We start from the raw sequence: 25,713 nt of genomic DNA, 5'->3' as shown, positions 1-25,713 counted from the left end.
GAAATGTGTTTGCTAGGCTTTTATCCTTAAAGGGATAGAATTTCGCTGGTATTTTACACTTAAAAGGATATAACTTTTCTTCAAAACCAGAACGCACGAGCTATATACATTCTCAGTCTGTTGCCTGGGTTATTAGCCAGGCAACTCCTAATAACGCTAAAGCCTAGCAATGTAAGATTAAAATACATTAGTTGCGGATAAATTGTCCATATATTGCACAAGAAATCTTAATGTGCATAGGAAATGCACCCTAAGCCCAATACAAATCTTACTTGTCAAACCCTTTGTGATACTTAGGGGGTTAATTTCGAGAATGTTTAAGGGCTTTATTGTACTTGTTTTAATTATTTGGAAATTGCTCTTCCTGACTCGAGTGATGCCTGGCATTCTTACGTGGCAGTTTCTGCTCGTTTTCAAAACATCTCGACTGTCTCATGCTATTTGTGTGTGTGCCTGTGCTCCCTTTGATTTGTTTATAGCCATATCAGGAAACTGCTGGTGTGAAAAACCAGCGAGGGCTGGAGCAGGGCTCCAGTTTATGTGCCTGAGGAACGGTGGTGGTGGATGTAACAGAGACGTGCTTCACACCTTGCTGCTCCCAGCCGGGAGGGACAGAGGCCGCGGTGCGTGGGGACACGGTTGGCCGCACTCCTCCCCGCGCCTCGCCACGCACCCGGCTGCACCCGGCTTCCAGCGGTGCCGCGGGCCCCCGGCGCTTCATTTTGCAGCACGCGAAGTCCCCGCCTTCGGGACTGGACCGCGGGGTCCTACCTGCGCGCAGGCTGCAGCCCGGGCGGGAGCCCCGCGCAAGCGGCGGGGTCCTGCAGCCCCGGGGGGCGCAGGCGGGACCGGGACACGGCGGGGACGGGGACGGGGACAGCGGCGGCGGCGGCGCCGGGCGGGACCGCGCCCCCCTCCCGCCCCTCGCTGCGCGGTGCGGCGCGCCGCGGCTCCGCGCCCCGCGGAGGCGAGGGGAGGCGCCGCCAGGGCAGGGCGCCGCCCCATTGGCCTCCGGGCGTGGCGCTTTGCATGTCTCCGCCCCCTCGCCGTCCCATTGGCCGCGAGCCGGAGGCGCTTTGCATGGCCCCGCCCCCCCCGCGCCGCCTGGCCGGCGCTGCGCTGCGGTGCGGTGTCGGGCCGGCGGCGCGGTGCAGTGCAGGAGCCGGGGCCGGGCCGGGAGCGGGGCCGCGGCCGGCAGCAGGGCGCGGGCAGCACCGCCGCTTCGCTGGCGTCTGGCGGAGCGGGGCGGGGCGGCAGCAGGCTGCGGCCGGCGGGGCGAAGCGGCCGGCGGGTCTCGCCGCGCCCCCTCGCTGTTCTCTCCCCCCGCTTTCCTGTGAGCCGCTCCCCGCCCGGGTCCCGCGGGTGCAGCATGAAGTGCAGCGATGGCCCGGAGAGGTAAGACGGCGGTGAGGACGCTGGAAGACCTGACGCTGGACTCCGGGTATGGTGGCGCGGCGGACTCGGTGCGCTCCTCCAACTTGTCGCTGTGCTGCTCGGATTCGCACCCCGCGTACCCCTATGGAGGAAGCTGCTGGCCGCACCTAACTGACTCCATGCACAGTCGGCACAACAGCTTCGACACCGTCAACACCGTCCTAGCGGAAGACTCCGAGGTGCTGGACTGCGCGGGGCAGCAGTGCTCCCGGCTCCTGCCCGACCTTGAGGAGGTCCCCTGGAGCCTGGAGGAGGTGGAGGCGCTGCTGCTGCCGCCGCCGCGCCGGGAGCCGCGGGCGCCGGGCGCCGCCGCTGCCGCCAGCCCCGGGAGCCGGGATGCGGCGGCGCGGCTCTCGACGCTGGTGAGCCGGGCGCTGGTGCGCATCGCCCGGGAGGCGCAGCGGCTGAGCCTCCGCTTCGCCAAGTGCACCAAGCACGAGGTGCGGAGCGCCATGGAGATCGTCCTGGGCTGGACGCTGGCGGCCCGCTGCACGGCGGCCGCCCTCGGCGCCCTCTCCCTCTACAACATGAGCGGCAGCGGCGGCGACCGCTTCAGCCGCGGCAAGTCGGCGCGGTGCGGGCTGGCCTTCTCCGTGGGCAAGTTCTACCGCTGGATGGTGGACAGCCGCGTGGCCCTGCGCATCCACGAGCACGCCGCCATCTACCTCACCGCCGGCACCGAGAGCCTCTTCCGCGACATCCACGCCCGGGTGCTGGCCGGCCCCGCCGCCCCGCTCCCGCCGCCCGGCCGCCCCCCGGCCGCCGCCGCCGCCGCCCCGGCCGAGAAGGAGAAGGAGGGCGGCGAGGCGCCCCGCTTCACCCTGGAGGCGCTGGAGCAGACGGTCAACAACGACCCCGAGCTGTGGGGCTTGCTGCAGCCCTACCAGCACCTCATCTGCGGCAAGAACGCCAGCGGTGAGTGCGGCCTCGGGGCGGGACCGGGCGCCGCCGGCCACCTGTTGCGCCGGGGCGGGACCCCCCCGGCGGGCGCCCCTCCGGCCCCCCGGGCGCGGGGCGGGCCGCGGCACCTGCCGCCGGGGCCGGGACGGTGCGGGCTGCGGCGGGGCCGGGGTCGGGGCGGCCCCCGGGGGGAGGAGGGGGCAGCGCGGCGGGTTTGCCCCTTCCCGGCGGTGCCCGGCCCGGAGCGCGGGGAGGGAGCTGCTGAGCGTCCGCGCCCGGCTCTGCCGGGGCTGCCTGCCCGCGGGTGTGCGTGTGTTCAGGGGCAGCTGGCAGGGGTGTCGGCGAGGGCTGGGTGATAGACATCGTTCAGAGCTTCAGTTTTCCACAGGAAATGGCAGAAGCGCAGCTGAGCGCTCGCAAGCGAGATCAAACTTTGTTACATATGCAGTGGTTTGGCCGGAGATTGCGTGGTTGGCGCTGAAATGCAGTCTTTCTGGACAGATTTCATTCATGTTGCTGCTTGTTTACCCCAGAGCTTGACACAGATGCAACACGGTGATGCATCGACTTCCTGGGGATTTTTTTTTTTCTTCTTTAAACGCAGAGTCCAATATTTTTAATGAGTTATCCTTCGGTAGAGCAGATCCCAACGTTGACGTTTCTGCTTTCGCCTCCCTCTGTTTGTCAGGGAAGGGAAAATGGAACGAGCCGCGTCTCGGGAAATCCGAGTTAAAATCGGGTGGCTTTGTCCTACCTTCTCCTAAGCGTGCACAGGCACATGCAAACACTTTTATTGAGCTGAAATACAAAATACCTGTCAAGCTGAGATGCAAATATTGGGGAAAGAAGGGAGCTGGGAGAACAAGGATAACTGGAAGACTAGATCAGGTCTACAGATAAGCCCTGTTAAGTTGTTATAGCCACAGAGGATGCATTACAGCTAATTATCTATTGTGCTAAGACACCTTTCCTCCCATAAGAGACCCAAAGGAGGATGCCAGGCAGGAGCAAAAGAAAGGGGCTAATCCTCCTCCCGGGTGTCAATAGATGCGGCTCCCTTACATTCCTCCGGCGGTTTTACTCCAGCCGTGGGTGCCCTCCCCAGGGGCTCCGCTGAGCCTCCCCTGGAAATGCGTCTGAAATACATCTGCCGGGGGCAGGTGTGGCAGGACCCTTGCGCTTTATTCTGGCGCTGTGGCAGGCAGGCGTGCCTTCCCCAGCAGTGCCACCCTTGGTTTTTTCCCCGGGTCCTGGTACCGTGCCTGTAGGTTTCAGCTGGCACTGTGTTGCGTTTCTGACATTGCAGCACTGGCTGTGCAGGCTCTTACTGAGCCTTTCATTTTGTTTTGCGGCTCTCTCTAACTGTATCAGCTCGGTGGATTTAAATGAACTTCATTCTGACCCTCGTTTATCTCCTTTCCAGGGACCCGACTCGGAGTTTTTGTCTCCATTTTCTTGTAGCTTTACCTGGCACAAATCTCCTTGGTAGCTCAGTCCTGACTCGAGCAAATGGCATTTTTCTAAGATGTTCGAATCAATCTCAAGCAAGTTGTCCATTTTGTTTTACCTCTCTCCCTATGTCGTCATGCTTTCTATGCAAATGACTGTAATGTTGTTTTGCTTTTTAGCATCTTACAAGGTGTAGTTTGACATCCTGTTACATGTATTTAGAGTTACAAGTGCAAACAAGAGTCAGGCCTTCTTGTAATAAAAGCCATTTTTTATTGCTGTTTACGTTTATTTAGATTTAATCCCAGGACGCGTTGCATGCTCTTAAGTACTTTCATGGCAACTAAAACAGCCATTATAAACCATTAAACACATCAGTCTGTTTCTTCACCAGTGAGATAGGTATCTGTTTATATAGTCCTCACCATTTTGATGTCTGAGTGCTCCATGGTTGGTTGCAAATGTTTCCTTCTCAGGCACTTAAAAGGTGGGGAAATTTGATGTGAGAGATTATTTGACCTGCTCGAAACTATTTGGGCAATCTGTGGTAGGAGGCTAGGACTGCTGGAAGCTACATCTCTATATAGTGGCATAACCACAAGTTCATCCTTCCTCTGTACTCAGTACTTGAAACACCGCGATAAAGCAACTTAATAGGTAGCAGCCTTCTTGCATCTCTCTGCACTGTTCTGGGAGAAGGGACAGGTCTTGCACTCTGGAGGTTTGATAAATCTGGGTGCTGTTCCCCAGCTGGGTGGCGTGTGGACACACAGGCACTGAAATGGGTGGATTTGGTCCATCAGATGTGGATGAGAAGTGGTAGCAGGGTCCTTTCTGGTGGTACCATAGCCAATATGATTTGAGTGAAGGGGGGGAAAGAAAAGCAGTGCAAAAGCAGACCCCCTAGCAGTATCTTTCCTGCAGGCAGTTTTCTGGGGGGAGAGGCAGCGTCTCTCTGGCAAGCAAATGTCAAACCTTTAAAAATTTCCCAGGCTAAATTCAACACCTTACATTCCATCCGGACAGCGAAACAGGCAACCCGTGAACATCACAGGATGCAAGTATGAGAGGAACATGAGTTTGTGCATGATGTAGTCTGAGATTGCTCTGATATAGTTTGTGAACACAAGTGTTGGGGAAGACGGTCTGAGGACCTGCAAGACACAAAGCAGCCTTTCAGGGCTTCCCCGTCAGCTGTGCAGAGCACTTAGTGGTTTCAGCTGAGGTTTTTTAGCCTGGTGTCATACCCGGTCATCTTGGAAGCTGCTGAATAAGATCAAGATTGCAAGATAACCTTCTCCTTCCTATAAATGATGGTCATGCGCCTTCAGACAACGATGATGTCTGAGCTGGTTCTTTCAGAGGGTGGTTCAGCCTGCTGGGTTTGTCTTGGGTACTTCTGGCCTGAGCTTGAACAGCTGCCTTGACAGGAGCCCTGCTCTCCAACAGGTGCCTGCTCATGTCTCCTGCAGGGTTGAAGGCACGTGGATGAAGGTGGTGGCACTCCTTCGTGCATTGCAGGCACAAAGCTACATCTCCTTGATAAGCCTCTTGACAACCTCTTCTGTGGTACGGGAGTAGGGATGACAAAGGAGAAGCAGGCAGGGGCGTCAGGAGCAAGCCGCTGGAGTATGCCAGCAGCTGTTGGCATCTTGGCTGAGCTTATCGCAGTTACTACCTCAGAAAGAATAGACCTTAAAAGCACTCTGAGGTAGTAATTCCGCTCCCCCCCTCCCCGCCCCACCAGAATTTTAATGTCATGGTTGAATGAAAATTAAAAACTTTACGTTTGGGATTTCATTGGTGCTCAAATGTTTCAATTATGAGCTCCGGCTGAACAGCACAGTACACATTTTACATCCTATAACAGTCGCGCGGAGTGTTATTTCCCTTGAAATAGTGGGAGCAAAATATTATGTACTCAATGAAAGGCAGTAAAAGCTGGCACCTCTGTGATTTAAGCTATATTATTTTTATTTCTTTATTGCTCATCAAACCCCTACTTTTAGGCCAGATCTGAGAGCTGCTTTGAGATGACTGGGAAGTTTCCCCAGGTCTTGGATCCAGCGCAAATCGTAGGAGTAAGTCCACGTATTTCATTTTCACAGGGGATGCTTGGATGGCAGGTCCCAGTAGCTGAAAGTCACCTACACTGTGTGACAGAGGTCCTCTTTTACCAGGCGGAGGAATGGTATTAGACAGCATTTAGATGAATATAGAGTTTATAAAACAGGTTGTTTTCATTTCAGTCTTGGGGTCTCCTTATCTTGTGTTGCAGGACTCGTGGTGGGAAGGGCAGAGGCTGCGAGGGAGACAGCCAGGGAGCCAGGGATCGCGGGGAGGAGGTTTGTGCGGAGCAGCCGGCGTGCACAACGCGGCCTTGTCTGTTTGTGTACAGCTACTAAAAATAGCTATTTGGAACCCAACTGCATCCCTGTGGTTTCTTCCTATTCTTAATATTATTTAGAGAGGAGGACACAACAACTAGGAAGAAACCCAGGATTAGGTCAGGCTTGGCTGACACGTGTCAGCTAACCTCAGTTTAACCTCAGCATCTTCTCCTAATCCAGGTCAACTAGAGGGACTCCAAGCAAATGAGCAATACCAATATATTAGTACAGCTTAACCAAATCAGTTAATGCTTTTAAGTTCTGATACATATGTATACATACGTGTGTGTATATAGAGACCATTCCCTTCCCTTACTGGCGAGCATACTGTTATCTGTTTGTTATTTCTCTGCTTTCTATTGTAATTGAACCATTCAAGATGTTATTATGGCTTTAGGGGCAATGTAAAAATCAATCTACAGGTCATTTCAGCTAGGATGATAGAGGAATATTTGGGCACAAAATGGAATTTCATGCCTTTTTCCTGGGCTTTTTTTAACTGCAGTTTAAGAACATCCTTTTTCCCCCCCATTATATTTCACTCTTATTTTTTGCCAGTAAAAAAAAAATTGGAATGCAGTTTGAAGTTTCTTATATGTGCCTGTATGTTACACTTAGGGGTCTTTGCTGTTATGTTTTTCCCATCTGCTTCTGGGCGCTTGAGTCCCTTGGCCAGAGGTCGACATCAGTGGCGGTGCAACTAATGATGCGTATTTTTGCTCGATTCTCTTACCTGTCAACCTCCCAAGCAAAATTCCACAGCCTCTCTAAACAAGTTGTGCATTTGTACCCTCTCTGGATGGGAGAGTCACCTGCCCAAAGGGCAGAAGGTTGTGCCTGGTCGTGGCTTGTGGCCACCGATGCTGGTGGGAGCTGGGGTGGCGGTGGGAAACTGGGCTCCTTCCCTGGAATGGGGTGGGTTGCTTGAACACCCGGTGTTGGCAGGAGCGGGACAGACGGACGTTCAGTGTGTGCGCGCTTGTTGCAGAACTCTTGTTGCCTTGTGAGGGTTGAGGAGCGATGGTGGGACTGCAAAGTAGAGACCCAGTGGGAGGTTGCCGTTTGACTGACTGGCTGATGAAAGTTTGTTTCCCTCTGGACATTTTTATTCATATAATTTGTTTCAGTTATGAGTATAACGTAAAAAAAAAAAAAATATCCCAGAAATGGTTATACCAGAAACACCCAGAATAATCATAAAGATGATGTATGCCAATATGATTATTCCCTTTATCATGTTGGAAAGTACCTTCACAGCAGTTATAGCCATGGCCACGCTAGGGAGTTTTAGGGCTGCAGCTATACCACTTAGTTTCTGATGTAAATGAGGCTTTGGACTTACAATTGGGAAATATGACTGTATCTACAAGGAGCATGCTAGGGGAATAACAGCATAATTTTAGCAATATATTGGGTTCCTGGCTTTTTTTTGCTTGAATGGTAACAGGCTTCACATAGTCTTTCAGTCCCCCTGTGAGCTGGTGACACAAGGTGCAGGTGAGCATTAAGGACAACGTTGCACCTTTCCCTAATGCTGTTGCAAACGTTCTCTCTTCTGTAGCTGCTCAAAGTTACTTGGAGTAACCACGTTTAGCGTGTTGGCCTTTGTGCAGTGCATATTGAACCAAGCTGTCGGTTATCAGTCAGAAATCTTCCATGTTGACAGAGTAAATACCCAGATACTCCAAATACTGGAGACTTGTAAAGCCTGAGCCTTTTTTCCCTTGTCCTGGACAGGGACCTGGCTCTCCTCTCTCAGAAGCTAGAGGAAAGCTTTATGGTCTTCCCCCCTCCTTACCCCCAATGGAGGTGTGAAAGGAGAAAGCCGCGCTCGATGAGATGACACCAGAGGAGAAGAGAGCTGTTCCCTGGAGCGCATGGGCGCCGGGAATTAAATCCTCTGTCCAGCATAATTTCCTCTGGCCAATATGTAGAGCAAAAAGAGCAGGGGCTCCTTTCAGACGGCTCGCTGAAACTAGCAGCTTCCACCCAAAATAGCTCTGTTGCTGGCCCGGTAGCGACTGTACAGAAAAAGCAAGGAGGGGATGGACGGGGGAGTTTGTCGGCTGCCTTGCTGCGGGGATCACGAGCAGCAGCGCTGCCACCGTTTGCGTCCCCGAGCAGGTTGGCCCGAGAGGGCTGTTTGGAGCCCAGCAGACTGCTCCTGTTATCTCCTTTAACACCAAGTGTTAGCATTAACTGCTGGGCAGTGAAATGAGCAGCTGCTCGGTGTTGTGGGCTGATTTTTCCAGTGCTGTTGCCTCCCAAATCTCCTGTATGATCTTCACAGCGTGTATCAGTGCCTGCTCACTTTCCCAGTCTCCTCCCAGTTTCAACACTTTGCTCCTGGTGCCTCTCTCAGCCTCCCAGGCTGGGCCGTTGTGTCCAGCCCTGGCAGCGGTGCCGTCCTGCCAGTCCCTCTGTCCCAGCACTCCCACCCGTGGCTCTGTCTGCAGGGTCTTTTCCTTTGCCCCGGGCACAGGAGGCTTCAGCAGGGTGTAAGGAAAAAGTAGGGGCTTTTCTCTTCCTTTGCTCCTCTCCTTGTTTTCTTCCTCACCGAAAGCAACTTACTGCACCATCTCCATATAAACCTGTAATTATAGTTGTTACGCATGCACCTGATAAGTATTTTAAAGATTTTAAAAGACATACAGATGGAGTCAAAATTACCCCAGAGCTTGTGCAGTCAGCTTAACCTGTAGTTACTTTGCCAGAGGTGTTCAATGGGGACAGCCTGAAAAAACCCCACAGACGTTATAGAGGACTATGCCAGCTGAAGCCTCAAATGTGGCTCTTGATCTGTCCTTGCTTTTGGGGGTTTCCTGCAACAAAGAGTTCCTATCAGTGGGCTCAGCATGGCCACATTTGTCTGTCAGCACATAAGCTTCCCATTTTCCCAGAAGGTAATGCAGCAATCCTGCTGTTGTAGGCTGTGAGGAGAGATAATCTGGTGGTCAGTCACTCCTTTTGCTTTCCGTAAAGCTACATCTCTCTTCTGTAAGAACAGAAGAGAGGAGGGCACTGCTCAGGTGAAATGAGTCAGTGAGAAGGCAGCTGTAGGCTCGTTTTGATAGCAGGAGCGAGGAGCATGTTTCTGGGAGCAGCTGAAGAACAAGGAGCCATCATCGGTGTGGATCAGTTCAGCAGCCTGGATGCGTTACAGGCACTTACGCTGATACCTTGCTGAGGCTGCAGAGGCTTGGCTTGATTATTTTAATTAATTTAGCCTGTTATACTGAACTGATGCTTTTGAATCATCACACTCCCTTACCCATGGCAGTTTGTGGGTGAGGAGGAAGTTGCACAGCATGGCTTATGGGATGTGACCATTTTCTTGGGCTCTGTTCAAGCGGTGCCTGTCATCTTGATGGCATTTTATTCTCTTTCTTGATTCCTACGCTCAGTTCATAGTAAGCACTACCCTTTTTTGGTGTAATTATTCCTGGAAACAACCCAGGAGGTTTTATAATATGGTACTGTAGGAGGGCTGTTGGCATGCTGTGGTAAATACATGGACCAGCTTGGGGGCTGAGAAGGTGCTTTTGGGACACTTGGAGTTTCTCATGGGGATTCTCTTGGCTCATCACTGATAACGAAAAGAATTTGGCTTTGATTTGATTTAAATGATACTGGGTTGGTAGTAAGGAGCAGGAAGAAAATTAAACCACTTGTACCAACGGGCCTCAGGGCAGGTGATCGTGCCCCTGCTGAACTGAGCTGGCAGAGGTGGGTAAGGGAGGAAGGACTTCTTCACCCTGGTCGGTTCCAGGCCATTTACAAGCATTGTGTTAAATGGCAATCCTACTTGTTCAAAAATTTTGGGCCAGATTCTGGTCCTGGTGGCTCTCACACAGACCTGGTATAAATCTGTTTGGTGGCACGTGGCTGGCTGTCGTTGGTGAGCATAGCATCTGCTTGGTGGGAACTTCACTGGTGACGCTTCGGGACTGGGCTCTTCCTACTGTTGTGCTTAAGGCAGTAATGGATATTAATACAGGGATCTTTCGAGAGGTCCCAGTATAAGGAAGCACAGAAGACGGGTACAAGCTCTTTTTCCCTGGTGTTGTAAGGCAGCTGAAAGCAAAAGTGCAGGGAGGGATCAGTGCTGCAGGACGTGTGGGAGGCAGGATGCTCGCCAGGAGACAGGAGCTCACCGAGGCGTTGCAGCTGAGCCGGGAGGGACGGGTAATACCTTTGGGTCAGCAGGTTCGCAGCTTGCTCCCAGAGCCCTTGCGTGGATAGATCTCGCTCATCTCAATGGCACATGGACTTCACGCAGCCGTAAAGGTCTCGGGACTGGCTTGTGAGTGAGCAGGCGAACAGGAACCCCCTAGAAGATTAGAGAAGAGGCCTCTTCAAGGACCGGATTTCTGTCTTTGAGTGCTGTGGAGTAGCACCTGGACCTGCGAGAGTCTGAGGCTTTAAAATTAATAAAAACACCCTGCTTTTAAATTGCACCGCTATGAAATATTGCTCCCAAGTGGGGGAAGTGAACAGGGCTGGGGTTGCAGCAGAGGTATGGTGAATGCATTTGCATTTTCAAGGCGGTCAAATAATTGGAGGAAACTTTGCATCCCGCAGTGTTTCGCAGTTTCTCTGGCCCCGTGGTAGTCTTGGATAAACACGGCTGGGCTGTAGTGCCTTTGCTAATATATTGTATTTGGCTGTGAACAAGGAGCTAAAGTCGGGGAAGGTCCCCTTTTCCTTGCAGAGGGCTGAGCAAGCCTTGCAAAATCCTCTCCGGGATGTTATCCAGCAGGGATTTGGAAAAATAGAGGTTGTGGGGCTGGGGGCCGTATCCAGTCTCCAGGCTGCAGGTCCTTCGCCCCAGCTGAAGCAGCTTCGCTTTTCCATCACTTCAAAGCAGAGGACGTGGCCGGTAGCAAGGCAAGCTGCCACCGGTGAGGGGGGCCAGATGCCTGGGGACTGATGCTGAACTCCCAGCCCTTCGGTGGGAAGAGCTGCCGACAGAAAGGAGAGAGATTTCAGAGGTCGGAGTCATTTTGCGTACCCACTGAGATGCTTTTTCTGGAGGATGCTAAGAAGATTTTTTTGTAATACAAGGGCATTTTTTTGCATGCCAGCATATCACAGAAATTAGTTTCACTCAGTCATTCACTGTAAGACTGGGTAGGTAGATTATTATACTGCAACCCAGAGCAAAATATACAAAACTACCAGGGGCTAGATGCAGGTACCTCCAATGTTGTTACTTCCCCTGATGCTTATAAAATAAGGGTCACAAAACTCAACACTTTCAGAAAAATTATCCTTGTGCTGCTGGTGTTATTTCACTTCTCTAACATACATTTTGTGTGGAGCAATGTATGATACAAGGTATTCCAAAGGTATTGCTAAACCCAATCCTGTAGTCCTTGCCTGGGCAACGTTCCCCACTGATTTTGGTAGAGAGGGCAGCCCCTCAAACACCAGGACGAGCTCTCGCATTTGGTATCAAATTAAAGCAACTCATGAGTCAAAGCTGGAGGCCCAGATTCAGTTTTGCTAGAAATAAGCTTTTTCAAAACTGAAGATCAATATCAGTACCTCACTGCAGATATTTATTCCTAATTTGAAAGGCAAATGTTTTTTGGTTTTGGTTTTTTTTTTTTTCATGGTTTTACTGATTTACAGTGTTCAGCTTAAAGACTGCTTGGCGCAGCCTGTAAGCCCTCGCACTAACTGGCTAGCCTATTTCCACTGGCCCACATAAGAAAAATTCTAAAAATAGTCCAGCAGCGTATGTTTTCAAAAGTAAATTAGATTTTAAAAATAAGAGCTTCAGTTTAATTATCTGGCATGCTTTCAGTAAGGAGGAGGGTTTTCAAAATACACAATTCCTTTAACATGGAAAAAAAAAAAAACCCAACCAACCCAACAACCTGCCCCTCAGTAGTTAGGACATGCTGTTGTTGTGCTTTACCTATTAGCTACTTCTTCATTATACCAGTGTGCTCTCAAAAAAATTGCCTTGTGCATTAAATGGTTTTGGAGAGTGAAAACAGTTTTGCAAGCTGAGCGAATGCAGGGGCAGACACCAGCAACGTGGAGACTATTTTTAATGAAAAATTCCTGCCTGTGTGAATGCATATGTTGCCTTGCCTTCCATTTTAAAGAGCATGTTTGGTGAACCACAGGTAAGACAAGCAGGAGTAATTTCAACTGTTTTACGGGTTTAAATGTAGGAATGAGATAAGCACCTATCTAATGCAAAGGATGCTGAACTTAATGTGGCAATGTTCTTGCAGCCGAAAGCTGGGAGCCAAGGTAGTTAAGTTGGTGACGCTGTCTGTCTGACATACATCAGCAGTTAAACTGTGGTGGCTGAATGCTTCTAAAGCAAGATTAAATACAACAAGAGAAAAATACCCTAGCTAAAGCTTATTCCCCCTTAAGCGTACAGATAGTCTTAATTGATTTTCAGGAACGATATGGGCTGTCACCTCTCTTTGGCACATAGAAACTGCGTATGCGTGGGATAATTGGCGGGTTTTATAAGGAGACCTGTGGTGATGAGAGCCATCAAACCGCCAGAGCAGATGGGGATGCTGATGTCTGCTGGCTCTGCCTCCTCTCCGCTGACCAGGGCTGTCATGGGGAGAGAAGGGCTCGAGACGGAGCTTGAGGTTGTGGAGAGATTTGGCAGTTACCAGATGGGTGGGAAAGCGCTGCCTTATCGGGGCTGGTGAGGTTCTATCGAGACACCTTTAATTACAGATTGTGTCAGTGTGAGGCAGGAGCTGGTGAGTCACAAGGTGTTTTCTAAGGTTTTGGGCTGGCCCTGGATGCTCAGGCGTTGGCCGCTATCGCAGGTGACTTCTCTTTCATTCGGAGGGAGGAGGCGCAGCCATGGCAAGGTTTTCCTTTGGAAGGGACCCTGCCACCCTTACCCCCACCTTTGTCACCTTGAGATTAGGTGGCTCTGGTTTGCCCAGCCTAGGGCTATGCTTTGAGACTCCCTGGGAGTTCACCTGGAATGCTGCTGCCTGCTTAATAGCTGCTTCCCATGCAAACAGTGCAAACACACCCAAACTGCAAAACTGGCTACAAAGCTAGTTGCTGAGCATAGTTAGACCTGTACTGTCAAAAGGAGCTGCAAGACCCACGGGCAGCTTGTGCAATCCATGTTGCATACTCCCGACAGTGCTGCTGAGACATCCCTGGCTGGAGTGAGAAGGTGCTGTGGGCACACTCGGGTCTTTAGGGTTGGGATTCACACCTTTTGTGGTCTGGTAGGATCTGAGTTGGATGAGCCCCTGGGAAAACATGCATTTTGGGGGTAAGGACAGCATTTAAGGGAAGAGGGGTTGAGAAAATGAGGACTTCTTAGTTTACTTCTTCCCTTGACTGTGGCTTGAGGAGCATCATGGGGACAGGTTCTGATGTCTTGTTTGCTGTGAAGGTTCACAGTGCTGCTGGCATTGCGCTGATACACTGAAATAGTTGTCGATATTTAAACACATGAGGGTTGGCCGTGGCATAAGGAAAAATGAGAACAATTCAGTACCCCCATAAAACATCCTCTGAGCCTGGAGTAATTAGTTCAGTTTCAGTAGCCTCATTTCCAGAAAGAGAAAGAATAGAGCAAATAGCAGAAAAGATAATGAAAGTTGGGGGGCCCAAGGGGAATGTTTCGCTACGGCGATAGTCAACCGGAGTGACGTTATTTGGTCCAGAAAGAAGGTGCCCAGGGGAAGCTGTGATTGCACTGTGCAAGAGGGTGAGTGACAAAGAGGGAACTGATCAGCTGCCTAATTTTTTTCAGAGCGCCAGCATGCAAGAAGATTAAATGAAACTGAAAGAAAGTAAATTTAAAGTAACTCTAAAGAGCCCTCTCCTTTTTACAACGTACTGGGGGTTTGTGGAGCTGAATACTGGAGGGAGTGACTGGGAAACAATGTGCTGGGGTTATGCACGTGAAGGAGACTGTTCCTAAAGATTATATTAATATTCTGTCTTATATTAATCATTGCAAAGGAAGTACTGTTTCATGTTTTAGCCCAAGCTTCTCCTGGACAGCCTTCCCAGGCGTTGCACAAGACGTGGCGGGCGTTCCTGGCCTTCCTCTGCGCTGCAGAACCCTTTGCTGCTGACTGGGTGCTCTGCAAACAGGGGCTCCTTCCTGCAGTATTGTTCACACAAATAAACTTTATTCCTTTCAGTAGTCCTGTGAATGAGTAAGAGCCGCAGGACTGAATGATCTGCTGTTCTGACCTCCTTTCATGATAACTTCTCTAGGTTTTCTTCTGCAACTTTGACACGGGCAAATCTTCCTTCCCTGGCTTTCATATGTGCTCTCTGCATTAGGAGTGGTGACCCCCTAGATACAGCTGCTTTTTTTTCCCCCTTAACTTCAAAGAAGTTCAGTATTTATGTAAGCGGCTCGCTAATTTACTGCATTCTGGCTTAATCTCTCTCAAATGCCTTTCTGAAAATAGCCTGTCCAGATGAGGTAAAAATATTCACTGTCGAAGCAGAGTATTTAGAAATAGCTATAATTTTGACTTGTATCAAATAGAAACCCAAGCATTTGCCTTTGATTAAGGACAGGTGTTTAACTTTTTGCACAGCTGTTTTTTAGGTTGTTAACTGGAATTTTTGACCTACTGGAAGAAAAACCCTGACTAAATCTGGTGTCGGTGCTGTAGTGCCGTGAACTTGGCGTTCAGTAGGAAGAAGGATGCAAAGCACCGCTTCATTACACTGGAATGTTGCATCAATAATGTAGTAATGTAATGTCTTGGAGGGAAAATAATGGGCTCTAATGGTGTAACCAGTGTGCTTACTGATACCGTAGCACAATTAATTGCGGCTTTCTTGGAATTAAGTGCTGTGAACAATTTCTCTTAAAAGTGGATGCAGGGCATTTGAGCTTAACCTCCTCCCTGCAAGGAGGCCAGTAGCCTTACCCTGTTCCCTTGGGACAAGCCGCAGAAGGATAAAAATGTGGCTCGTTAATTGAAAATGATGGGAGTGGGTTTCTCCATTCATCATCTAGCGGTGTGCAAGAGGCCGGTGCTCTGCTTTCTCAGGCCTGTGTTTTGTGCCTCCCCGATAACCGTGGGGACCGACTGGGGGGAGAAGTGCCGTGGAGGGGCTGTGGACTTGAAGGCTTTGCCCCTGTGTCTTTCCCCGTGGGACTGTGAATAACAGGACCGAGGTCTTGGTGGAGGTCTGTCATCTTTCCAACAGCACGGAATTTGTCCGAGGGGCTGGCGGTGCTTGCCTCGGCGCTGTACCCTCTGGGAAGGGTTTGATCTCACTGAGAAAGGCAGCTGGCTCATGGTGGCCCCTTGTGTGGTACCCAAGCACGGCGTGGGGAGGAGGCCCTGGGGAGAGCTGAGCAAGCTGTGAGGCAGGGTGGGCTGCTGTGACAGCGAGCAGACTCCGTGCTTTATTCAACTGTTGAGTTATTTGTTATTGTGGCCAAAACCCAGGGGTGGAGGGATGAGGAGGGCTTTGTGCTTGGGTTGGGTTGATGAAAGCTTTTTCCATCTTTGTGTCGTTCAGCACACTCCTGTGTCACTTCTCCAATGCCCGACAAAGGTTCAGCTTGCCACAGCCTTCCCCTCCATGGGGGAAAATGGTGTAGTCTCTCCTAGATCTTTTGCTTCCATGACACTTGCAGAAACGCATTTGTCAGTGGCCATCCCTTGTGCCGTAGTCCTTGACCAGAGTTAGTTGAAATGCGCCTGTGAGCTGGAAGGTTGCTGAGGGCGGTGGAGGGACTGGCAGGCATGTGCAACCACACGTGTGCAACCACACATTTTCTTAGAAACCAGGAAAGAAATGCTACTTCCCATTTTGCAGGGATTTTGAGAAATGGTCTTCATGTGCTCATTCATATTTCTTGTAAACTCACTTAAGTCATGCTCGTGTCACGTACAGAAGACAAGAGACTTAGAAGAACTGCAGCTCGGGCTCCAAACACAGTGGTTTATAGGCACCCCCAAGGATCCTGATGTCTTTGGCAGGCAAAGCTCTCACTGGTTTTCTATCAGTGGGCTCCAAGATGCGTCCTGCTTTCTTTGCTATGTATTATTGGGGGGGGGTGTGTGTGTCCAGAATAGGAGGGAGTACATTTCTTAAAGCACTTTATAATGCACCTTTGTCCCTTGCTTTTAAACTGAACAGGATGTTTATGAAGAGATTTTAAGTGACAGTTGTCTGTTAGAAGATTTCTTTCCTGTTATGAAATGAAAGAATTCTTCAGTTTTATCTTTTAATTTGTTATGAAGGAGCCAAAATGATACATTCAATCATTTCATAACTACACACTTTCACAACTGTATTTATGTGATCTTTTTGCCGCAGAGGATAATTGGTTTATACAAAACTAAGTGTTTTCTGGTAGCGGGTTACTTGCTTTTTCACATGTATGTAGCAGCTTTGTTTTAAAAAGACTGTGCCAGGGAGAGGCCATACTTAAGCTCACAGAAGTGACATTGTGCGTTTAAAGCACAGGGAAGCAGTCCTAGGTATCCATGTGATGTGAACTCGGGACTGGGACTTACTGGGAAGATTCACCATTTAATTACCTGAGAAGAGCAGCTCCCCCTTTCATGGGAATTTGCTGGAATTTTGCTGGTAGCACTTTCTGTGAATAAACATTTACCTCATTACCTGAAGGTGCTATGTGCAGACAGATGTTTAGTGTATTGTAGTCTACCTGTAGCCATTGGCCCCCAAGGGCATAGCCAACTAATGGTGGTGGTGGGGCTTCCTCCCCAGGAACAAGGGAGAGCTGCTTATGTGCTTGGGCCACAGGCCAGGCTTATTTTTTCTTACATTCGCTACATGAATTTGGTGTCAGCTTTCTTCCAAAGAGTACAAAATCATAATTTATTTTATTTATAGAGCTGTGTGATTTATACCCTGAGATATGTCTCGGTGGTTTCAAATTACAGAGAAGCATGGAAATACTGGCTGATTTTTCCCTTACCCAGTCCATAGACTCCAAGCTGCAGGTCCAAGCCTAAAACTTAGCAGCTGGTAATGAAAGCAGAATTTAGTTTCATGGCCTCAAGTCTTGCTGTAAACCTTTCCTAAATTTCTGCTTCCTAATATCTGATGAGGACATGCTGCAGTGATCTTCCTTAGGCTTATTGTAACTGTGAGAGAAAGCGACTTCAGTTCCATTTAGGTCAAATATATTATCAGGCAGATCTAGTGGTTGAAGAATGGAAAAGTTCCATTGAAGTCAATATAGCTGTGTTCTTTAAAAAACAAACAAACAAAAAAACCCCCCAACCCACCAAATGAGTCTGACACCTGGTATCTTCTCAAGTTATTGAGAGTTGACCTAGAAAAGATACATACATCCTTCTGTTAATCACCGTGTTTTACTGTGGTTTCTATTCCTGGAGCATGCTTGTCGGAGAAAAACATCTCTTATATTTGAACTTTCATATAGCGCTTCCCTCCTCAGACAATATTCAGTGATACCGGCCTTTGTGTTTGAAGCGCTGCCGTTGATGGAAGCTGTCCTTACAACACACACGCTTGAGGTACCTCAAAATGAATGACTGATGGGGACATTAGCACGTAGTATGTCACGGCTTTGGCATGCCACCCGTTTGCGAGGGCAGCTTAAGGGATGCTACCCAGATCTAGGAAATACACCACAGCCCGTTGCCATCAGGTTGCCCGATACCTTCTCCCAGTGAACGTGAGCGATTCTCCGACAGGGAGTCGTTTCAGGCAGTCCTGCTGCTTCGGGGTGCTGGATAAGCTGTCAGCTAGTTGACGATTTCCCTCTGTTTTACATGTGTAAATGCAGCGTTGGGAAGCACCACCTGCCTTGAGCGTGCACAAACCAACCTTGTACTTGTGCACGTATTTTAGTCTGGGGATATCGAGGTTTGCCGTCACCTCACTGTTCACGCAGGAGAGCACCAGTGGGTAGGTGCAGCTGTAGCTACTTGTGGTTGTAGTCAATTTGATGCTTCTCATTTTGGCGTAGCATCAGCTGCCTGACTGTGGGAGCTCCTTTCCCTGACTCTTGGGAAGCTGGAAGGGATGTAAAGCAGGGGTGGGTACTGCCTTCACATATGGAAATGGCATGTCTCCTGGCATGCCTGGCCTGGCTCAGCGCCCTGCTGCAGCCCTGGGTTCTGCCAGGTGGAAACCATGCAGAGCTTCTGGGTAGTTGGGGTCCCTGTGCTCCCCTTTTAGTTGTGAGTCTGTCTGGGGAGGCTGATGGGCCTGTAAGGAGAAGCTCTGGTTGGTGTCTAGCTTTCTGTCTCTGTTAGCAGGGCGCCTGGCTTTAATGTCTTCAAGGGCAGTATCTTGGAAGCCTAGTAGAAAGCAAAAGCTTAAGTGCTTTGACTTCTTGATCTTCCTTGCAGAGACAGACTGCTCCTTTCAGCCGCGTGCATTGTGTAGACAGTCACTTCTGAAGCCTGGTTGTTTCCATGAGTCAAAGAGGAGGGTCTCTGAAAGCCTTTGCACAGAGGTGACCTTCACTGCCAGTGCTGGCTCCCGCCTTGGCTCGGCAGTGCCGGGAGGCTGGAGCCATCCCGCAGGAGGCTCCGTCGGGAGGTACGTGAACTCTGAGTTTTTTCCGAGACTGCAGCAGGGCCTTTGCACAGCAGCTGATCGCATTCAGGAACTCTGCACCTTTTTATGGCAGCAGAGGGAACCAGAAGGCTTAACGAGTGCTGTTGGCTCCTCCAGAAAAGGAAGGAGGGATTTATGTTGTTCTGTAGGCCTTTAAATAAAAATAATAAAAAGCCAAATATGTTTTCTGACTTGTGCGAAGTGAATGTGTAAACTCAGTGGAAACTAAGGGGGGGATTTATGCATCGTCTGCTCTCCTGCACGTACCTGAGTAATTCTGTGAGAGAAAGTAAGGGTTCAGGAAAGTGGCAAAGATGGGCAGATCCCCACCGGAGTAGCAATTACCGTGCTGTGGGAACATGGGGCGTTGCCCCTTGTGTTCTTGCACACATGCACTGAACCTCTAAAGACATCTGGAATCAGTGTAACATTGCAGGCCAAGACATCTATGCAGAAAAAAAAGACATAGACAAGGGGGAATAACTTTGCTCTCCTGAGAAGATGCCATTTGGGTATCAGGATTAATACCTGTTCCTGAAGCAAAACAAACAGACTCTTCCCTTGCAGTGAATCATTAAGTTGCTGGAAAGCATGTGTGCCTGTGTGAGGGTATGTATGTTTGCATTGCATGGATCTGAATTTGCCTGGGATTTAAATGTCAGCTTTTGTATTTGATTGCTTGCTGTCTACTGCGAGGCCAAGCAGCTTGAATTGTGCATGTGTGTGGAAGAGAAAATGCATCTAGCCAGGAACATTGTGGAAATTAAGAGATCTGATTGACCAACTAAATTGAATTTCAGTTTTGGTTGCTCAGGAACACCGCAGTGAGTACCTTCCATACCTGCTCAGCTCAAGACCCCCTCAAAATGCGGGTAGCAGATGTCTTAGATCATGTCTTGAGTGGAGCCAGCAGTTGATAAGCCTCGAAGAAAAGCACGCAGTTGTTAGTTGCACGGGTTTGGCTAATGATACTGTGCTGCCCAAATTTGCAAACCTGGCTCAGCATCCGCCTCCATGGTTTGCAAGGTGTTGGTGGTACCTGAGGCACAGTGCTGCTCCACTGCCTCGCGGGGTGCGTGCTGTACGGCTTCAACGGGAACAGAGTCAGGCCTGTAGCAAATACAATCGTCAGCAAGTGGTGAGGGTGTACCGTGAATCCGGAGTAATTCTGTCCTTGGAGTAGTCCAATGGCGTGCCCGTAATTGCTTCTTTAGTCATCGTAGATGTCTGTTGGTTTTGTGATCTGTAAGAAAATGAAAGGGAAGCAGGAAGGAGTGAACGATGTTCCTGTGACAAAAGCACTTGCTGAATTCATGTGTGGAGTGAGCTCTGGACGCTTCTTCCAGTCCTCCTCTTCTGTGACTCTGTACCGACAGAGCTCCATGGTAATTAAAGTTTCCCTCTGTCTCACTCCTCCTCAAGCAGTGTCTGTATCTTGAGTCCGATAGTCCCATGTTTCTTGTTAGGATGATGCTGTGCCATCCACAAGTCTCTGCAGCTGCAGTTACAATGGGTGATAAGCTGTTAGGTGCTGCCCTCTGTCATGTTCACTCCTCCCTTGTCCTCATCAGTAAACTCATGGCTAGGTTGATTTTTGAGACTGAAACACAGAACTGGGCAGGGGGAACCCTTCTGCACCTATCTAATGCGATATCCCTAGAGCAGTGCAGTTAGAAACCACAGCATATGCACTGCGTGGCTCTCCTCCCACTCCTTTCAGGGGTGTCTGGAGGGAAGGATGGGCTTTGCACGGTGCCCAGGAAGGTTGCAGCAAATCTGTTCGGTGTTTGAGAGCTTCACCAGCTATCGAGGCTGGTTGCCTATTTTTACCCATGCATATGCTGCAGGCAAATAAGGAGGGTGGGTTCTTAAAAAAGCAGGCATTTCTGAATGAATTGTCTTCCCAGCACCTCTCTCTTTCTTCGACGTGTAAATAGCAGAGGTGAAAGCAGTGTCAAAGCTAACGGTGGGTGAAGATGACATATAAAAGTGCTCTCCACTACTTGACAGCAACGGGAGCTGCTGTGCATTTGACTGGAAGCAATAACAGCAGCTGTCTCTCCCAATGCACCCGTATTAGTGTCCCTTCTGCCGTCATTCCTCCGAGGCACGCTGCACATGGCCTTTTGCCTGCATTGATGCTAGACACCTTCCTAATGATGTCCAAGCAGCGCTCCCGGGCTCTCCCAGGGAGTGGCTTCTTCACAAGGTTTCTGCTTTACTTCTAAATTTGGATCGTGAAGTTTCATTTAAAATCCACAGGCTGCGGGAAGTAGTGGGGCTGATTTGGGGTTTTTGCCTGAGATGTAACATCCAGCTTGGATGTTCCTTGACTGTCACTGCGGTGCATCCTTCGAATAAATTGTTAAAACTAAACCCGTGTGTTGGCTTGGTAAGTCTAACCTTGTTCCTTTTTCACCGAACGGGAGATTGCTGGAGTGACAGTGTCACATACCACGCATGGTGCAGCGTGTTACTAATTATTGCACACGGGTGCAGGCAGCCCCATTCCGTACATTCTCATTTCCATTTGTTACTAATTAGGAGTCATCGTGCTGCTGGTGGTCTCTGGTGCTCCCCACGTACTGTCCGTAGGGTCGGCATCTGCCAGAAGGTGGTGTTTACTTCGAATTAGACCTAAGCAGACATTTCCCCCCTCCTACTTCACACTACTTCCCCCCTCTCCTAATTTCAGACTTCCCTGGCTTTAAAAATGTGAAATACCTACAAGCGTAGTTGTGGAGAATTACAGGTAGCCACTTTTGCTGTGAATCATAACCCGATGCAAAGGAAAGTTGGGAACACCAGCCTGTGCAATACAATCCTATCAAGAGTTAAAGGATGGTTAGGAAATTGAAAGCAAGCGTGGGTATACCTGGTGAATTCTTGAAGGTGGCCTGGAAAGTGCTTTAAAAATGGAGTTGTCCCTTTAACAATATGCAAACAGCAACAGGAAAGGGAGCATTTAGTCACATACTTTTTTTTTTTTTTAAACCTCTGAAGTTCTCTGAAACTGCAGCAGCAGGCTGTCCCCGCTGTGCTGCGGTGCCCCAGAATGCTCTGATGTCCCTGGTACCCCACTGGGCGATTGATCTACCCCATACTGATTCTGCGCGGTGGTGATTGCATATTATGAGATGGCACAGTTTAGCATGGCCTATGATCGTACTATTTTATATCCTTTTGAAATAATATATATTTAAATGTTTTAAGAGATTGTGAAAAACTTTTGCTCTTTTTAAGCAGTATTTTTCCATCCTTCTTTCCAAAGCTGTCCTTTTTCCAGTGAGCGGAGAGGTGAAATGAGTGGAGATAATTGCCTCAGCCATATGGGCCAGCAAGCCAAGTGGATGCACTCGTAGTCTGGTATTTTAATTTCCAAGTTCCTATCAGCGCTGCTGAAAATAGTTTGCTCTTTAGATGCTCCTGGTTCCGCTGCTTTGGGATGACGTGAAATGTGTCCGTAGCATTCTGAAGCTTTTAGCTTTTGTAATTTGGCTTCTGATGGCTGAGTTGCCTCCATTTTCTCTCGATCTGTCTTCTAGTTCATCCTTCAGCTGGGCTGGAACTTGTGTTGTGCACGGACAGTTGAGGAGCCACAAAAGTTCTTTCCTAACCGGGGCCACAATCTTAATGCTGGTAAATTGGATCTGCTGAGCATGGTCATACGGCTAGATGTAAACTTTTAACACGTATAACATCTGACTCGCTTGGGAGGTTAAGGGACAGAGCAAATCACCACCACATTGCCAGTGGAGGAGATGCAAACGTTCTAGGATGTGTTTTTGTCCCCTCTTCTACTTACTTCTGTGCTTCATAAATGGTTGTCGAATATGTATCGTGCACCAAGTTAATTCAAAACATCATTGCACTGTGCAGCTGGTTAAAAGGGAAATGCACAGTGACCATCTTGAATAAATCCATGTACTGTCACTGGAAGATACACGCTGATACAGGCCCTCAGTTATTAAAACCGTATTTCCAAAGACTTTCCCTTCCTCTTAGTGCTCTGCTTTCCCAGCCCCGTTGCCTGCAAGAGCTCCCAGTCTTTACCAGAGCCCTGGAAAATTGCAAAGACGACATCAAGGCCGATGGGAAGGGGGTGACCTCCGCCTGCAGCTCGTTTGGTGACACTGACGGTAGGATGCCTGGTGCCGAGGCTCATTGCCACCAAAAGACTGGGCTTTCGGCACTGTTGTGCAGTGATTTCTTAAGAGCACGGGGCCAGTGCCTCCTGATGCATCACCTGGCATCGTCTCTAAGCCCTCATTGCCTGGCTTTGTGGGAAGGACGCTTGATGTTTGCTTTCAGAGAAGCAGGAGGATTCCCAGGAACTTCACTGAGAGCGGAGAGAGGCAGCTAAAGAGAGACATGGGGAGCAGCCCAGCTTTTGATAATCCCTGACTAAGCCACCTGGCACCAGGCTTATCCCCTGAGTTGCTGATACAACAGTTGGAAATAGCCTCTCCGCAAGGCCCGGGACTTCCTATGAAGTCAGGTTAAGGGTAGATGTCCTGCAGATCTGTAGCCTTTGCTCTGGAAATGCCTGTCATCTCCAAGCAGCAAGAGGAGGGGAAAAAAAAGGTATTTTCATGAGGGCTGTGAACTCCATAAAGAATGGGCGGGCCTGAATAAACTTGTTTTCCTGTTCCTGTCGTGACAAGGTAAGCCACCTTTAATAAACACAAAGTGCACAACAGGCACTTGTAGTTACTCCTCCAAGAAACAGAAATGACCATGTTGTGGGCTTTTTGATTGACAGCTGCTGCAGCAGCCCTGGCCTGAGTTTGAAATCCCCTGTAGCTTGCTGGGCTATCGAGTGGGTTGCACAGAAGCTGTGGCAAATATCAGGCACTGGACTAGCAGTCAGTGTTTCCCTTCAGAGCCACGGGCACGATGGTGTGGAGGTCCTAGTCCACTCCCACGTGCGTTAAGCGCTGGTTGGGAGGCAGGGAGATGAGTTGAGCATGATGGGGAGTTCTCTGAAGGGAACAACTCATAATGTTGCGGGGAGCTATTGCTTTTTGGTGTGTCTTTAGGGATGGTTTATTTACAAAGTCCCCCCACAGGCAGGGCAGATAATGTCAAATTAAGAGCAATTTTGAGGTGCGGTGCCAGCAGAGGAGCTGTTTGGGTGAGTGCCAGGAAGCCTGCACCCTGGCAGCTTGGTCTGATACTGTTTTGCCATAACCTATAGAAATCTTTCTTTCAAGCTGCTTATGACTTTTCATCTGTGGTGCATTATCCATCCCCTTGCTGCTATAGATTGCTATTTTTCAATTACGTGTAAATTGTCTCCACTTCCTCTTCTCTCCCTGAACTATAAACAAATTTCCTCAAAGCCCCCATGCCTCCTAAACCTGCTGATCCTCTTGGTGGCATCTCTCCAGTTGTGCCTCTCTCCCCTTGACGTGACTGCAGCCTTGGCATGACCATCCTAGTCATCCAGTCTACCTAGACTTTAGTAAAGCCTTTGACATGGTTTCCCACAGCATTCTCCTGGAGAAACTGGTAGCTCATGGCTTGGGCTGGTGTACTGTTCGCTGGGTAAAGAACTGGCTGGATGGCCAGGCCCAAAGAGTGGTGGTGAATGGAGTTAAATCCAGCTGGCAGCTGGTCACAAGTGGTGTTCCCCAGGGCTCAGTATTGGGGCCGGTTCTGTTTAATATCTTTATCAATGATCTTCATGAAGGGATCGAGTGCACCCTCAGTAAGTTTGCAGATGACACCAAGTTGGGCGGGAGTGTTGATCTGCTTGAGGGTAGGAAGGCTCTACAGAGGGATCTGGACAGGCTGGATTGATGGGCTGGGGCCAATTGTATGAGGTTCAACAAGGCCAAGTGCTGGGTCCTGCACTTGGGTCTCAATAACCCCATGCAACGCTACAGGCTTGGGGCAGAGTGGCTGGAAAGCTGCCTGGTGGAAAAGGACCTGGGGGTGTTGGTCAATAGCCAGCTGAATATGAGCCAGCAGTGTGCCCATGTGGCCAGGAAGGCCAAATGGCATCCTGGCTTGTATCAGAAATAGTGTGGCCAGCAGGAGCAGGGAAGTGATTGTGCCCCTGTACTTGCCACTGGTGAGGCCGCACCTCGAATACTGTGTTCAGTTTTGGGCCCCTCACTACAAGAGAGACATTGAGGTGCTGGAGCGTGTGCAGAGAAGGGCAACGAAGCTGGTGAAGGGTCTGGAGCACAAGTCTTGTGAGGAGCGGCTGAGGGAACTGGGGTTGTTTAGCCTGGAGAAAAGGAGGCTGAGGGGAGACCTTATTGCTCTCTACAACTACCTGAAAGGAGGTTGTAGAGAGGTGGGGGTCGGTCTCTTCTCCCAGGTAACAAGCGATAGGATGAGAGGAAATGGCCTCAAGTTGCACCGGGGAGGTTTAGACTGGATATTAGGAAAAATGTCTTCACCGAAAGGGTTGTCAAGCATTGGAACAGGCTGCCCAGGGAAGTGGTTGAGTTGCCATCCCTGGAGGTATTTAAAAGACGTTTGGATGAGGTGCTTAGGGACATGGTGTAGTGGTGGGCTTGGTAGTGTTAGGTTTATGGTTGGACTTGATGATCTTAAAGGTCTTTTCCAAACTAAATGATTCTGTGATTCTGTGATCCTAACTGTGCGTTTTGCCTCAATGAAGACTTACCCTTCCTGAGTGTGTGTGTCTGTCCTGGCCTGCTGGCTCATTGCAGCATGGTTTGGTTTCACTTGGTCTTCCCATGAGTTGGTGGTTCTCCATCACCTGGTGACTTCCTCAGTGCTTATCAAAGTGAAATGGGTTTTCTTACCAGGCTGTAAGAGGAGGGCTGGAGCAGATGCTCATCAGCCCTCTTCCTGTCATCAGGTGCTGGTCAGTACTTTTTGGAAATGTGATTTGATCATGAAATTTGCTTGATATTTCTGGTCTTTAAGTAATTTTTTGTAAAAACACTGGTACCGTGTTCTTCACATGGATAGCATTTGGAGATCTAGTGGTTCTGCATAAAGG

The 25,713-nt window shown here is 49.6% G+C and overlaps 1 protein-coding gene across 2 annotated transcripts in view; it reads left to right on the top strand.

Moving 5' to 3' along the window:
* Nucleotides 1-1,150: 1,150 nt before the first annotated feature.
* The window catches only part of ABTB3 (ankyrin repeat and BTB domain containing 3), a 181,812-nt gene continuing 157,249 nt past the window's right edge, over nt 1,151-25,713 (top strand). For both annotated transcript variants that reach the window (XM_075501809.1, XM_075501801.1), the window contains exon 1: nt 1,151-2,349. In XM_075501809.1, the coding sequence (XP_075357924.1) occupies nt 1,383-2,349 (967 nt within the window). In that variant the 5' untranslated portion in view covers nt 1,151-1,382. The remainder of the gene's footprint in view (nt 2,350-25,713) is intronic.

This window comes from Mycteria americana, chromosome 1 (genome assembly GCF_035582795.1).
Source record: "Mycteria americana isolate JAX WOST 10 ecotype Jacksonville Zoo and Gardens chromosome 1, USCA_MyAme_1.0, whole genome shotgun sequence".
Taxonomy (NCBI): Eukaryota; Metazoa; Chordata; class Aves; order Ciconiiformes; family Ciconiidae; genus Mycteria; species Mycteria americana.
The sequence above is the reverse complement of the archived record's forward strand: the minus strand, read 5'-3'. Positions and strand labels throughout refer to the sequence as shown.